This window comes from Pipistrellus kuhlii, unplaced genomic scaffold, assembly GCF_014108245.1.
Source record: "Pipistrellus kuhlii isolate mPipKuh1 unplaced genomic scaffold, mPipKuh1.p scaffold_m20_p_1, whole genome shotgun sequence".
Lineage (NCBI taxonomy): Eukaryota > Metazoa > Chordata > Mammalia > Chiroptera > Vespertilionidae > Pipistrellus > Pipistrellus kuhlii.
In genome coordinates this window covers 78789197-78804503 of record NW_023425404.1, presented here as the reverse complement: position 1 = coordinate 78804503, position 15307 = coordinate 78789197, and the positions used below count along the sequence as shown (strand labels likewise).

The 15307-nt window shown below is 34.6% G+C and overlaps 1 protein-coding gene across 11 annotated transcripts in view; it reads left to right on the top strand.

The window, feature by feature from the left end:
• ANKRD26 (ankyrin repeat domain containing 26) overlaps positions 1–15307 on the top strand; it is an 86659-nt gene that overhangs the window by 47638 nt on the left and 23714 nt on the right. For all 11 annotated transcript variants that reach the window (XM_045585865.1, XM_045585855.1, XM_036453166.2 and 8 more), the window contains 7 exons: positions 2166–2379; positions 3927–4110; positions 4693–4830; positions 5854–6807; positions 8244–8396; positions 11578–11648; positions 11982–12075. In XM_045585865.1, coding sequence (XP_045441821.1) covers positions 2166–2379; positions 3927–4110; positions 4693–4830; positions 5854–6807; positions 8244–8396; positions 11578–11648; positions 11982–12075 — 1808 coding nt within the window. The remainder of the gene's footprint in view (positions 1–2165; positions 2380–3926; positions 4111–4692; positions 4831–5853; positions 6808–8243; positions 8397–11577; positions 11649–11981; positions 12076–15307) is intronic.

Genomic DNA, 15307 nt, shown 5'->3' with positions numbered 1-15307 from the left:
AATTGTGTCTTTATGTTTAAATTTAAAGTGCATTTCTGACAGGTATCATGTAGTTGGGTCTTATTTTTTTATACAGTTGGTCAATCTGTCTGTTAATGGAGGTTTTTACACAGTTTTCATTTAATGTGGTTGTTAATATATAGGTTTTAATCTGTCATTCATGTCTTTGATTTTTTGGGTTATATCTTTTTCTTGTTTTTATATTTTTCTGTCTTTTATAGTCATCAAGTAATTTTTATTATTTAATAATATTTCTTTTGGCTTATTAGCTATAACTGTTGCTATTTTAATGGTAGGTGTAGGACTGGTTTATGGTAAATGATTATAAGTTATCACATTCTACAATTAATATTATAGCACATCATCCTCTCTAATAAAAAGGGAATATGCTAATTGACCCTCATGCCATCACAAAGATGGTGGCATCCACAGCCAATAAGGAGGGAATATGCTAATAGACTGCCACGCCCTCAAATATGGCAGCGCTCACAGCCACAAGATAGCAGTACCTAGTCCTTCAGCCCCCCAGCCATCCAGGCCAGCCCAAGGTACAGGCAAGCCTCAGATGGTGGTTACCCAGCTGCCCAGGGCTGCCCGAGGCTCAGGTAACCAGGGCGGGCCTAGGAGCAGCAGAGATGTAATGGGGGCATTGTCTTTTCCTGATTGCCAGTCCCCTTCTGCCCCTGAGGGCTCCCAGACTGTGAGAGGGGGCAGGCCAGGCTGAGGGATCTTCCTCTAGTACATGAATTTTCATACACCAAGCCTCTAATAAGTAATATTACAATAAAATTACAGTAATTTATTTTTATTTTTTCTCTGCTACTCAGACTTGTCCTGGATCTGTGAGATTATATTTTTCATTAAGTTTAGAAAGCTTTTGATCATTGTTTCTTTAGATATTTTCTGTCCCTTCCTCCTGCTTCTTTATGCTACACTAGCTATTTATGGTTTCTCACAATTCACTCATGTGAAAATTACTATTCTTTTATTTCATGATTTCTAAAATGCATTTATTCCTACCCAGCTTATTTTTCATATCAGACATTATTATTTGCATCTCTATAAGTGCTCTATGAGTTTTAGAATATAGGTTTCATGCCTCTACCTATATATATTATTTTTAGCTTGTTTTGGTATATAGTTGAGTTACTTAAAAAGTTTGATCCTTTTTGGTCTTGCTCTTATGATTTGTTAGGTGAAATCAGAGCAATGCTTGGCTAAGGACTAATTATTCCCCACTACTAAGGAGAGACCTTCCTGCCTACTCTATGCTTGTCCTGTGAGTTGTGAGTTTTTCAGCCTGGCTAATGGGAATAGACACTATTCCTCGTGCTGAGTGAGCACTAGGCACTGTTTCCTCTACTTTTTTCACATGTTTGTTTTCCCCAGTCTCAAGTGATTTCCTCACAAGTCTGCGCTATGCATTATGCAACTGAGTTCCCTCTGCAGATGTCAAGGGTTTTTCTGTTCTATTCACTCCTCCCCAGGGTCTAGACCTGTCATCTTTGTTTTACCACATCCTCAGCTTCGTCATCTAAGTCAAGGAGTCTGGTGGACTCTACCTCAGTTCCTTCTCCCTGCGTTGTGGCCTGGAAATTCTCTCAAGCTGGGACATTCATTAGGCTCACTTCATTTGTTTCTGGAATCATTGCCTTCATTACTTGAAGTCCATTGTCTTGAAAATAAGTTTTTGATGTGTTTTATTTGTTTTGTTTTGGCTTGTTTCAGGTAGGAAGGTAAATCACTACCTGTTGCTCCATCTTGCTAGAAGCAGATTGCATAGAGCTTTTGCAGGTGCTGTAGAGTGCCTAGATTGCTCTCCTTCCTCCTTTGTCTGATTGCTTCCTGCTCATCCTGCCTTTGTCAGTGTAGCCACCCCCTCGTGGGGAAATCTTCCCTGGGCCCAGTCTAGATCAAGTTCTGTTATGTGACCATAGAACTCTGTTTTCTATGTATATATCTGATTTATGATAATCATTTTATTTGTCTTTCTCCACTGCTAGACTTTAAACTAAATAAGAGTCAGGGATTTTGTCTGTTTTATCTGCAGAGCTTGTCTTCCACATGATAGGTACCCTTCAATGTATGAATGAATGTGAATATGCACAGTTCTTTATATACAAAACTAATTCACATATTTTCTATATTTTTGTTTTCTTATGCAGATTCTATTAGCTTATTGAAAATCCAGGATGCAATTCTTTCATATGAAAGATTAATAGAACTTAGAAAAAATCACTGTGAACTGCTTACTGGGAAAATTAAAAAAATGGAAAAGAGGATTAGTGGACTACAGAAGGAGCTATCAGAAACAAAAGAAATGAAATCACAATTAGAGCATCAAAAAGTGGAATGGGAACAAGAACTCTGCAATTTGAGGTATTGAATAATTTGGTTTTAAAGAAATATTTGAATATTTACTTTTATTCTACATATATGTAGGAAAAGTTTTGTAACTGCCTTCTTAACTTCTAAGATTTTATAGGCAAGAATAGTTCTTTAGTAGTATGGAGTATGACATATTTGGAAATAATATAGCAATATTTAATAGTGCATACTTCTAGTAATAAGTTCATGTATATTTTTATATATCATTTGAATGACCATATAGAAGTTCACCAAATGGAAATTTCATTATTTATTTAATAAATTAAACATTGGTTGTTTTTCATTATTGTGTATTATAATTAATGCTTCCAGGAATGTCTCATATATGTTTATTTCTACATTTTTTATTATATACTCTGAATAAATTACTTAATAGAGTATTATTATTTGGTTACATATAAGAACTTTTAAAAAGGATTTTTATTCATATTTATAAATTGTTATCAAGGTAGTTCATACCAACAGAGTTATTAAATGACCATTTTTATCAAGACAAAATTAAAAAAAAAAACTAATGCAGTTTTAGTTTTAATATATGCATGAAATGAAAAGTAAAATAGAAGATGATGACTGATTAGTTTATTCAGCATCTTATACATAAAGTTAATTAAAAGGTCCATACTGAAAGGTCCATACTCTTTATTGTTGACTTAATATGAATTCTATTTTGTCCTAATAAGGATTTTAAAATGAACTATAAAGTAAACAATGACTGACAAGAGAAGGTGTGGCTCAGTTAATTGGAGCATTGTCCCATACACCTAAAGGTTGTGGGTTCAATTCCTGGTCAAGGCACATACCTAGGTTGTGGGTTTGATCCCCGGTCAGGGCAACCAATCAATGTTCTTTTTCACAATGATGTTTCTCTCTCTCTCTCTCCCTCCATCCCTCCCTCCCTTTCTCCCTCCTCTTTTTCAAATCAGTAAGTATATCCTTGATGAAGAAGAAAGTCTTCCAAAAAAAAAAAAAAGAAAGAAACAAAAAGTATAGAGTAACAGATAAAGACTCCCTAGACTAGTCTTAGAGGACAGTAGTCAGTGGATATGTCTTCTGTAAAAGACATTTGCAGATGCTAACTTTCACTGTAAATCATTTTAGGGGTACCTATATATTTTGTCAAGCTGAAATTTTATTTTTAGTGAATTTATAAACTTGTTTGTAAACAACTGCTCTTTCTAGTTAGTAACTAAGTTATTTTTCCTAATAGAAGAGTAATTATGAATGTGGAAATAGGATAATTTCAACTTTACCTTCACTGAATAATTTCAAATTTTCTTTCCTATATTATTTACCAGAGTTACTATTGACTGAAGCTTACTAAGTAGAAGAATGTTTTCTCATAGCTGCCTTTCAGGCATATATAACTTTTGGAAGAGATTTAAGTGAGAAATAAAATTATGAGACCTGGGCAAGGAAAAAAATGCAAGAACATAGGAATTTAATTAGGATAATAAATCAACATATATACAACCATATTATAAAATGAACATTTTATTTTCTAATAAAATTAATTTTAAGATAAGTGTATTTAACTGCAGATTTACCTTAAAAGAAGAAAAAGAGAAGAGAAGAAATTCTGATTTGTTGTATGACAAAATTAGGGAGCAGTTAAGAAATAAAGAAGAGCAATATATTAAAGAAGTTGAAGTGAACCAACAACTTGAAACAACTCTTAGAACACTTGAGATGGAATTGAAAATTGTAAGAAAGAATTTAAATCAGGTGAATTTATCTTTAGTAAAATTTCTTATTGCTTATAGTATTTCATCAATATTTATAATATCCCTTTGGTTTCATTTATATTATTTAAGTTTAAAACAATTCAAAAATGTTTTCTCACTCAAAATATGAACTATAACACATAATTAAAACTATCAATTTATTGCCACTCTTGACATCTAACAAATGCTGTGTTTATCCTTTCTATAATAAATGAAGAAATGGAAGGTAGATTGAGTTTAACCATTAACATAAATATTAATTTTGGCTTTTTAAATGTTTAACATGCAGATTAAGATGCCTTGAGACTGTGATAAAAGTCAAATGTTTCATAAAGACATTTCATAATACTGGTGGGGTTGTTTGTGTGTGTGTGTGTGTGTGTGTGTGTTGTTGTATTTTTGTTTTTTCTCTTTAACAACTTAGCTGTGATTTAAGTGAAGATTTGAGATTTTTTTCATAGAAGTTAAGATCCTTGTGTTTAAAAAGGTTATCTTCTTTTAAGTTTTTTAAAGGTTCTGCTCTTCAGCTTATAACTTCTTAATGGTAGTTAAGTGCAAAAAACTAATCAAATGTGTCCTCTAGGTTGTAGAAGAGCGAAATGACATTCAGAGGCAACTATCTCGAGAACAAAATGCCAGAATATTACAAGATGGAATTCTGACCAATCACCTATGCAAAGAAAAGGAGATAGAAATGGCTCATAAGAAAATGAATTCTGAGGTATTTTGTTCAATAATTTTCAAATGCTCTTATGCATGAGTTTGTGTGCAAATATTTAAAAAACCAATACTGTATCTAATGGAAAGTATAGAGGGTTTTTAAAGCATATCTCTGTGTTTGTGCACAATACACAAAATCCTAAATTTGCTTGTTTTTTTAACTTCTCCATTCAAGATTGTCTATAAATGAATGAGTTCAGTGATAGATGTACAAGTGCTTAGGACAATGCCTAGATGATCAGTTATTAGTAGATGTAATTCTTATAACTGACTATGAAAATATTAGAAAAGTAATATATCTATGGGATATTCTCAGGAAAAAAAGAATTATAGAAAATTTAATTTGTCCTAATAAATGCAGGGTTAATATTCTTACTGTGGGATAGCTGTATATTCAGAGTGTATAGTCAATATTCATTTTTATTTTATTTTAAAGATTTCCACCTGCTAATATAAATCCTATGAATCTTTTCTTTCTGTTTCTTGTTTGTTTAAGTTTTTAAAATAGGTTTTAGAGAGAGAATAAGGAAGAAAGAGAGAGAGAAACATAAATGTGAAGAGAAACATCGATTGGTTGTTTCCTGCACAAGGCATGACTGGGGATCAAACCTGAGATCCTTTGGTCCATGGTATGATGCTCCAACCACCTGAGCCACACTGCCAGGGCTGAGACCGTACACTCAATTTTTAAATGTGATCAGATTTACTAATCTTTTATTTTATGCCTTCTGCATTTGTGATAATTCAGAGAAGGGCCTTTCTAATTTTGAGACTCTTAAAAATTCTCTTATGATTCCTTTTTCACTTTCATGGATTCATCATTTTATATTAAGTTTTAATATAAGGACTTTAGAGAATTGTATAAATTTGAAGGTTTGGATCCAACTCCATTTTTTTCTAGTGGGATATCTTTTATTGCCACCTTTTTTATTATATAAACATATAGATTATCCTTTAATTTCAGAAGATATCATGATATGTCATTTCAATGAGTGTTAGTTAAAGTCTTCTTTGTTTTACTTAGGTTTCCAATAGTTATGAAAAAGAAAAAACTTTGTTGCATGAAAATCACATGTTTCAGGATGAAATTACCAAGCTAAGACTGGAAATAGACACGGTAAAAAATCAAAACCAGGAAATGGAAAAGAAATATTTTGAGGACATTGCAATTGTCAATGAAAAGAATGACTATCTTCAAAAGACAATAAAACTGAATGAGGAAACATTAACAAAAACAATATTTCAACACAATGAACAGCTTGAAGTTCTGAGAGCTGAGAATATAATGCTAAACTCTAAACTGGAGAATGAAAAACAAAACAGAGGAAGACTGGAAGCAGAAATTGAATCATACCGGTCTAGACTGGCTACCGCTGTACAGGATTATGAGCATTGTCAGAAATCAAAAAGAGACCTACAACTTGCTTTCCAGAGAGAAAGAGATGAATGGTTTTGTTCACAGGACAAAATGAATTTTGATATGTCTAACCTAAAACATAACAATGAAGTTCTTTCTCAACAACTTTCTAAAATGGAAAGTAAAATCAATAGCTTAGAAATAGAGCATCACACAAGAGATGCTCTCAGAGAAAGAACATTGGTTTTAGAAGGTGTACAAAGAGACCTAAGCCAAACACAGAGTCAAAAGAAGGAAATTGAACACATGTATCAAAAGGAACAAGGTAAAGTGAATAAATATGTTGGAAAGCAGGGATCCTTAGAGGAGAGGTTATCTCACCTACAGAGTGAAAATATGTTGCTTCGACAGCAACTGGATGATGCTCACAACAAAGCTGACAGTAAAGAAAAGACAGTCATTAATATCCAAGATCAATTTCAGGATATCATAAAAATATTTCAAGCTGAAAGTGAAAAGCAAAGTCTTCTGCTGAATGAAAGAAATAAGGAATTAATCAATGAGTGTAACCATTTAAAAGAAAGAATGTGTCAGTATGAAAATGATAAAGTGGAAAGAGAAGTAAGTATCCTGAAAGATAAATATTTTTCAAATTTCCTAAAAAAAAAAAAATTCAAAGTAATATTTGATGATGGCTAATTGTTGAATCTAGCTGAATATTAAAAATGTTATAAATATTAAAAATTTCCCAGATGAACTGAAGTGTAGATGTTGTATCTCATAGTATCTTTCTTTCAGTGGCTTCTTATACATTTTAGTAGTTATAATGGTATTTATATTCATGTCAATTTGAATGAAATTTGGTAGTGTTTTAGTCTCAAGTAATATATTGTTATGACCTCTCAATTCTTTAGAAGCATCTACTTAATTAAATCATATTTTGGGTCAAGTATGATGAGTTTTAGCAAAACTATACTTGAATCAACCTTTCTACTACTATTTGCAATTTTCTTTGAATATTTTTACAAGTAATTTACTCATATTTCTCATTTCAAGGCCAAATTACTATTGTTTGGAGATAAGTTTCTCCAAAGAGAAAGTTGTAGCTTTCTGTGATTTATTGATTTGTAATTGCTTCTCTATTCAGACTAGTGAGGGGTGGCAGGACTTATGTGTAGCAGGGGGGGAGGCCAAGGCCATTGGAATGCTTCACTTTTCTTCTAAGATAGGAAACGATGAGAAGAATTTGAGCAGGAGATTGAACATGCAAAGAACTCTAAAGTTACTTGAATACTCGAAGCCTCTGATAAAAGAAAAAAGAGAATGTTCTGCAATATTGAATTTCCTACCACTCAATTCACCTATGTACCCATTTTTCTTTCAGACATCAGTAGATTGTAAGGCTTTGAGATTCATGATGGGGGAATTAAGAGGGGAGTTGAATCAATTGTCTAAATAACCTAATATTGATTAGGCAAGAGAATTACATTTTCTTTGTCTTTAATCTGATTGAGCAAATAGGAATGTGTCCATATGAGAAAAAGAAGGCAAATGGATGTAGGTGGTGATATTTTTTCAGTTATACATTATACTAATAATATATGATTCTAACAAAGTACAAACAGAATCGGGCAAAGGTAGGTTTATAGTTATTCAGACAGAGAATAAAACAATAATTAATAAAATAACAACAAGAATAGCCAAGACCAGTTTGGCTCAATGGATGGAGCGTCAGCTTGGGGACTGAAGGGACCCGGGTTCGATTCCGGTCAAGGGCATGTACCTTGGTTGTGGGCATGTCCCCAGTGGGGGGTGTGCAAGAGGCAGCTGATCGATGACTCTCTCTCATCGATGTTTCTAGCTTTCTATCTCTCTCCCTTCCTCTCTGTACAAAATCAATAAAATATATTAAAAAAATAAATAAATAACAACAGGAATAAACTCTGTGTTTCAGGTATTCACAACTAAATCTTCTTTTGCTTCATCCTATATGTGAAGTTATTATTAACATAATTTAATAATAACGTAATTTATAAAATCAGACATATCTTACCTAGGCAGTTGTGAGACAACTTCAACAAGAACTGGCTGATACACTGAAAAAACAGTCTATGTCAGAGGCTTCACTGGAGGTCACATCACGTTATCGTGTGAATTTAGAAGAAGAGAAACAAGAGTTAAAGAAGGAACTAGATCAAAGCAGAAGTCAGGTATGTATGAAATTTAGCCTGTCTATAGCTGGTCAAATAATAAAGTGTTTTAGGCTGCTACTTTTTATATGCAGCTTTCTTTTGTATTTTTATTGTAATTAATTATAATTTTACTGTCTTTATAATATGTTTATTTCTGAGACCCTGGCTTTAATTCTGCCACTTATATTTTAAATTCTTAATATTTACCCTTAGAAAAGTTGAGAAAAAATGCATCATTCTCCATGGAAGTCAAGAGAGTTTTTTCTACTAAAAAATAACTTTAGTGATATCTCCATTATCATGATGAGACAGCCAGGTGAAATCAGAGGATAATATTTAATGGGATATTGCAGAAAATTGTTTTATTTCTTATCTTCACTTTGGTGAATGGATATAGAATCTATATCACAGATTTCAGAATAACTTGTATAGGAAGTTCATTATACAAAACAGTTGAAGTAGGCATAGCCTTCATTTCTCTCCCTTAGAAATATTATAAAAACATGGAGATATTCAGATCATTATAGTGTATACATCCACAACAGACAATTAAGGAAATGAAAATTAGATCCACCATTGGATTAAAAACCACACTTGTATTTATATAATTCATATATCATATAATTTGCTCATTTAAGTTGTACATTTCAACATTTTTGACATATTTAGAGAGTCGTCTCCCTATCACCTCAGTCAATTATAGAATATTTGTATTATTCCAAAATAACAAACTCCAAACAGTTTAGCTGTCACTACCAGCTTCTCATCTCGCCCTGCGCCAGGCAACCACCAGTCTACTTTCTGTCTCTCTAGATTTGCCTATTCTGTGTATCTCATATATGTGCAATCTCACAAATTGCAGCCCTTTGTGGCTGGCTTCTTTTATTTACTGTCACATTTTAAAGGCTCATCCATGTTATGTCACATCACTATTTTATGTATTTCTTTTTTTCTCAGAATGATACCTCATTGTGTAGCTCAACCACTTATCCATTCATCAGTTGATGGAACTTTGTATTATTCTCACTTTTTGGCTGTTAATAATTCTACTGTGTACAATAGGGTACAAGTTATTATGTGAGCATGTTTTTCTTTCCTGACATTGGATTTTCTCCTCTGAGAGAACTGGGCTGATCTCAGCATTTCTTGGCCTTTACTCAAGTTATCTACTCTGTCTTTTCAGTTTCTATTCTTCTTGCTTAATCCTGCATGTATTCATACCTGGCTCCAATCTCTCCTTCTCCATGAAGCCTGCTCTGACTGTTCAAACACTCACTGACCTCATTCTTTTCAACACTTGTCATCTTGTCTGTCCAGAACAATTTGGCCCTCAGTTTTACATTTTTTAAAATTATTTTCATGAAAGATAATCTTGTCTTTCTAAGTATAAGTTTGTCTTTGGGGCATATTATTAGATACGATGATTCCTATCCTTGTGTAACTTAAAAATATTTTAGCTTAACTATTGTTAGGATAAAATTAAATACTTTTTTAAAAATATATTTTATTGACTTTTTAAAGAGAGGAAGAGAGAGGGATAGAGAGTTAGAAACATTGATGAGAGAGAATTACCCATCAGCCACCTCCTGCACACCCCCACTGGGGATGTGCCTGCAACCGAGGTACATGCCCTTGACCAGAATTGAACCCGGGACCTTCCAGTCTGCAGACCGATGCTCTATCCACTGAGCCAAACCGGTTTCGGCTAAAATTAAATACTTTATACTACACCAAACTTTCTTCTTGTAGATGTTGACATAATTAATCATTTATTTTTAATGTATTTTAAGCAATTAAATATAAGTATAATAGAAAATTATTTAATCAGAAGCTCATCTTTTTTACCCTCACTGTAAGAAAGAAAAAAAAAAAAAAATATATATATATATATAAACCAGCCTTCCTTGACTATGCAGCCAGATTTACAGATTTATGGCACTTTGCAAACTCTGGAATGGCTTTTCTGGTATGCTATACCATATTATCTTAATGTACTCATCAGAGTACTTACTAAAGCAGCCCAACATAAACAGTTCCTGGAAATGAATGGATTTGAGAACTTGGATTTAAAAATAAAAAACACACCTTATTTATATAATTATCTCCATGTTAGCGGTTTCTCCTGTAAGTCATGTACTCAGTCCAGGAGGTACTGTGTGCATTGTAGCTTGAGATGATTGCCCACTGATAAGTGCAGAGAGGAAATATGTTATAAATCACTATAAGCAGAAAAGTACTGTTGGCTAGTAGAATTGGTGAAAACTCTTTGAAGTACTGGGCCTCCTGCTCCCCATTGGCTGCCACAATCAAAGCTATGAAGAATGATTTCAGAGTAACTTTTACAAGAGATCATTTCCATTGGCATACTACTTGCTTAATTATAAAATTTTATTAGAACATAAAATATAGCAACAATAATAATAATGCTAACTACAGGTCCACATTATCCACAAAACACAACTAGAAAAATGGCCTAATTGCCAAATCATCTACTTAGCATATGCCATAGGCCACATATTCTTCTAAATATTTTATGTATGTTCTAAGTTTAATCTTTCCAATATCCTAGTAAGGTAAATGCCATTATTATCTTTATTTTACAGATGAAGAAACTGACATAGGAAACTTAAGTAATTTGCTCAAGTTCACATAGCTAATAACTGGGGGACTTGGGATGCAAACACAGGCATTTTGGCTCCTGTTTAGAGTCTGCATCTCAAGCTATTTCTTGAAGCTTCTAGGTAACAATGAAAGCAGCATGTTAAGTCTCATAAGCACTGGAATAGCCATGGCCGTTCACATTTGTGAATATTTAAAATTATAGTTGATGTGGTACTTGGAATACAAAATATAAATGTTTATCATAGGGTAATTTTCTATTTTAACCCATTTGACCAATTTATAAATTTGTATATGTATTTGATACATATAATTTTAAAACCTGACTGTTTTTGTTTTAGTACTTGAGGAGAGGTTGTGAACTTTTCTGGAAAGGGCAAGGTAGTAAATATTTTAGTCTTTGTGGGTCATGAGGTCTCTATTGTCACAACTTAGCATTGCTGTTTGGCACAAAGTAGCCATAAAAAAATGCACATGAAAGAGTGTGGCTGTGTTGCAATAAAATTTTAATTACAAAAACTGGTAGATTTGTACTACACTATCAGTAGTTAAAAGTTGTTTGTTTTGTTTTTTATTTTAGTTGCAAGAAGCACAAGATCGATGTACTGCGGCCGTAAGATGTGCTGAGGAGACGCAAGATCACATGCAAAAGTATAATTTAAAACAGCACAGAAAATATTTATAAAGCAGATGAGCAGTATCATATGAGAATTAGATCAATTATTGTAGGAAAAACATCTGTGTTAAGCTGGATAAATATTTCAGCTTTGAGCTATTTTGAAATGCATAGTTTGTGTACATTACCTCTAAATTTTGCACATTATCCACAAAACACAACTAGAAAAATGGCCTAATTGCCAAATCATCTACTTTTCAAATTTTAACATTTTATGTAATTGCACCTTCAGAAGTCTTTTTCAGAAGTTATTTGGTATTTTTTTATAACTATGTGTGAGAATAACTATTGTAAAATATACATTTTAGGCTTGAAATTGAAAATGCCAAGTTAAAAGTTATAATAAAAAAGCAAGAACACAAAATTGAACAGCTTCAGACAAACCTGTCAGGAAACAATTCGGTAAGTCAATCTCTTAATTTCCACATACTAAAAATGAATTTTTATTTCTCTAGTAGTAGTATATAAGATATTTTGGACATCATGGAAGTCTCACTGATTAAAGTATTTATTGTATTCATATGGTAATACTTGATTCTAGTAATGTAATTCCTCTTTATAGAGGAAATTTACTGAGTTCATAAAATTAATGGTTTTTATAGTAAGATTTTAATAAAATGATTGTGATAGTCTAGAAGCAATATTTGATATATATCACATTTTCTTTATTCATTTGTCCAACATGGGTTTTTCCAGTTTCTGGCTATTGTTAATAATGCTGATATAGACATTACAAATATTTATTTGAGTCCAGAAATTTGAGTAATGATTTAACCTACAATTCTGAATTTCTCTTGTAATATAAGCCCTTTGGTGAGGTTTTGTAAATGAATTACTTTTAATGTTGTAATTTGTTCTCTTCATCAAGAATGAATACTAGGTCATTATGCAAGTGCTTTTTGAAAGGAGTATATTTTTTCCCTTTGCTGGATTTTTCCAGTTTTTAAAAAAATATATATTTTTATTGATTTCAGAGAGGAAGGGAGAGGGAGAGAGCAATAGAGACATCAATAATGAGAGAGAATCACTGATTGGCTGTTTCACGCATGCCCCACACTGGGGATCAAGCTTGCAACCCGGGCATGTGCGATCTCATGGTTCACAGGTAGACACTTAACCACTGAGCCACACTAGCTGGGCCCTTTGCTGGATTTTAAAAAAGAAAAGAGATGCCAATGAAAAGTAGGAAAGGCTGCTCAATCAGGGCCATACATAGCAACATATTACTTCTAGCACTGCAAATTTGCAGATTATTTTCTATTCACTTGTGCTAATCAGCCTTTCAAAGATTTAACAATCCAATCTCAGAAAAGATGGGTGTATAATCCAGTACTTTATTTTTTTAATGAATGGTGAAAACTACATAACTCACTACCCAACACAACAGGTTTCTCCTGCCATTCATACTTTCATCTTAAATTATAGGAGAGCCTACCTATAATTTAAGATCAGAAGATTGTACTGTGAACCCGAAGTCGGAGCAGCCAAGTAGATGCACCTACCAGCTAGTTTCTTTCAGTCTCAATAGCTAGGTTCATGCAGTTTCATTATACAAGATATACCTATCAGGGGAACTAGAACATTGTGTTTACTGGTCCTTCTAATGGCTGAAGAAACATTTAAAATTATTTTTTCTAGACTTTATGTAAATAAGTCATATTGAATTAGCATGCTTTTCATATAAGTGAAATGATATATTAATAAGGAGTTTTCTGTGAATTAGAGTGCCAGGAGTTATTACTTTAAAATTTCATACAAAAATCTCTTAAGGTATCAAAAATTGAAAAATTTGTAAGAATACTCAAAATTGATTAAACTTATACAAAAATAATGAGAGATTTTTTTTTGTAGATTCCAGTTAGGTTTATGACATGGAATTATTAGCCACCTTAAAGCCTACCCTGTGAATAAAAATTTTAAAAAAATGTTTTTTAAATATATTTTATTGATTTTTTGCAGAGGAAGAGAGAGGGATAGAGAGTTAGAAACATCAATGAGAGAAAATCATCATCCATCAGCTGCCTCTTGCACACCCCATACTGGGGATGTGCCAGCAACCAAGGTACATACCTTTGACCGAAATCGAACCTGGGATCTTTCAGTCCGCAGGCTGACGCTCTATCCACTGAACCAAACTGGTTTTGGCAGTGAATAAAAAATTTATAGAGTAAACATTTCAACCAATTTAATCAATAGACCTAACTTTTTTTTTAAAGGTTCTCACCTCATCTCATGAATTCCCATGCCAGAGACTACCTGGGTTAGAATATTTGACCAATACCATATTGAGGTGAAAAGTCTGAATTGGCAAGAAGATAGCTCTAGTTTTCTCAAACCTTCAAACCATATAGTTGATTTTGCATGTGAAAAGAACTTCAGAAGACTTCCATGGATCAGATCTCTATAGAATAGGAAATTATCCTATTCTAGAGGTCCAGTGCACGAATGTGTGCACCAGTGGGGTCCCTCGGCCTAGCCTGTGGGATCAGGCCGAAACCGGCTCTTCAACATCCCTCAACGAGTATTGGATTGAGAGAGGGTACAGGCCAGGCAAGGTACCCCACCAGTGAATGGTCAGGCCAGGGAGGAATGTGGGAGGTTGGACAGCTGGGAAGGGACAGTGGGAGGGCTCCAGGGCATGGCTGGCCCATCTTGCTGTCCTGATTGGCTGGACCCCAACAGCAAGCTAACCTTCTGGTTGGAGCGTCTGCCTCCTTGTGGTCAGTACACATCATAGCTAGTGGTTGAGTGGCCTTAGGATATCATTAGCATTTTGATTGGTTGAACAGATGACCGAACGATCAGACAGTTAGTTAGCATATTAGGCTTTTATTATATACTAGATTTGTGCACCAGTGGGGTCCCTCAGCCTAGCCTGCACCCTCTCGCAACCCAGAACCCTTCAAGAGATGTCGGGAGATCAAGCTGAAACCAGCAGTCCTACATCCCCCAAGGGATGTAGTAATGTGCCAAGTAGCAGGCGCTGGGGGGCAGCTCAAGCTGGCCTGGGCACCATGCCTCTCCTACTCATCCAGTACCTGTTGCGCCTGCTGCTGCCACCATTTGGTAAGCTTGCTGAGTGGCACTTCCACTGTGGGAGTACACTGACCACCAGGGGGTAGCTCCTGCATTGAGTGTCTGCACCCTAGTGGTCAGTATGCATCATAGCAACCAGTCAAATGGTCAACCAGTCGAACGGTTGACCAGTCACTTAGGCTTTTATATATAGAGATCCTATATAATAAAGAGCTAATATGCAAATGATCGTCACGCTATCACACCATAATGGCTCAGATACTCGACATTGGGGAGGGAGAAATGGGGACCAGCCAGGCACAAATGAGCTTGTGAGAGAGTAATGGGGACCAGCCAGGCTGCAGCCTGGGAGAATTCCTGTGGTCCTGGGCACCAGTGGCTGCACCTGTGCCTGCAGCCCAGGGGAGGGACAAGCTGCCACCCCATGATCCTGAGCACCTGCAGCTGCAACCCGAGTGAAACCACCTTCCCACAGTCCCCTGCAGCTGTGGCTGGCCCAGGTGAAACCAGCGCATGTCCTGGGTGCCTGCGGCTGGCCAGAGGGAGGGAGGCCCAGGTCCTAGGTGCCTGCAACAGGCTGGAGGAGGGAATCCTGGGT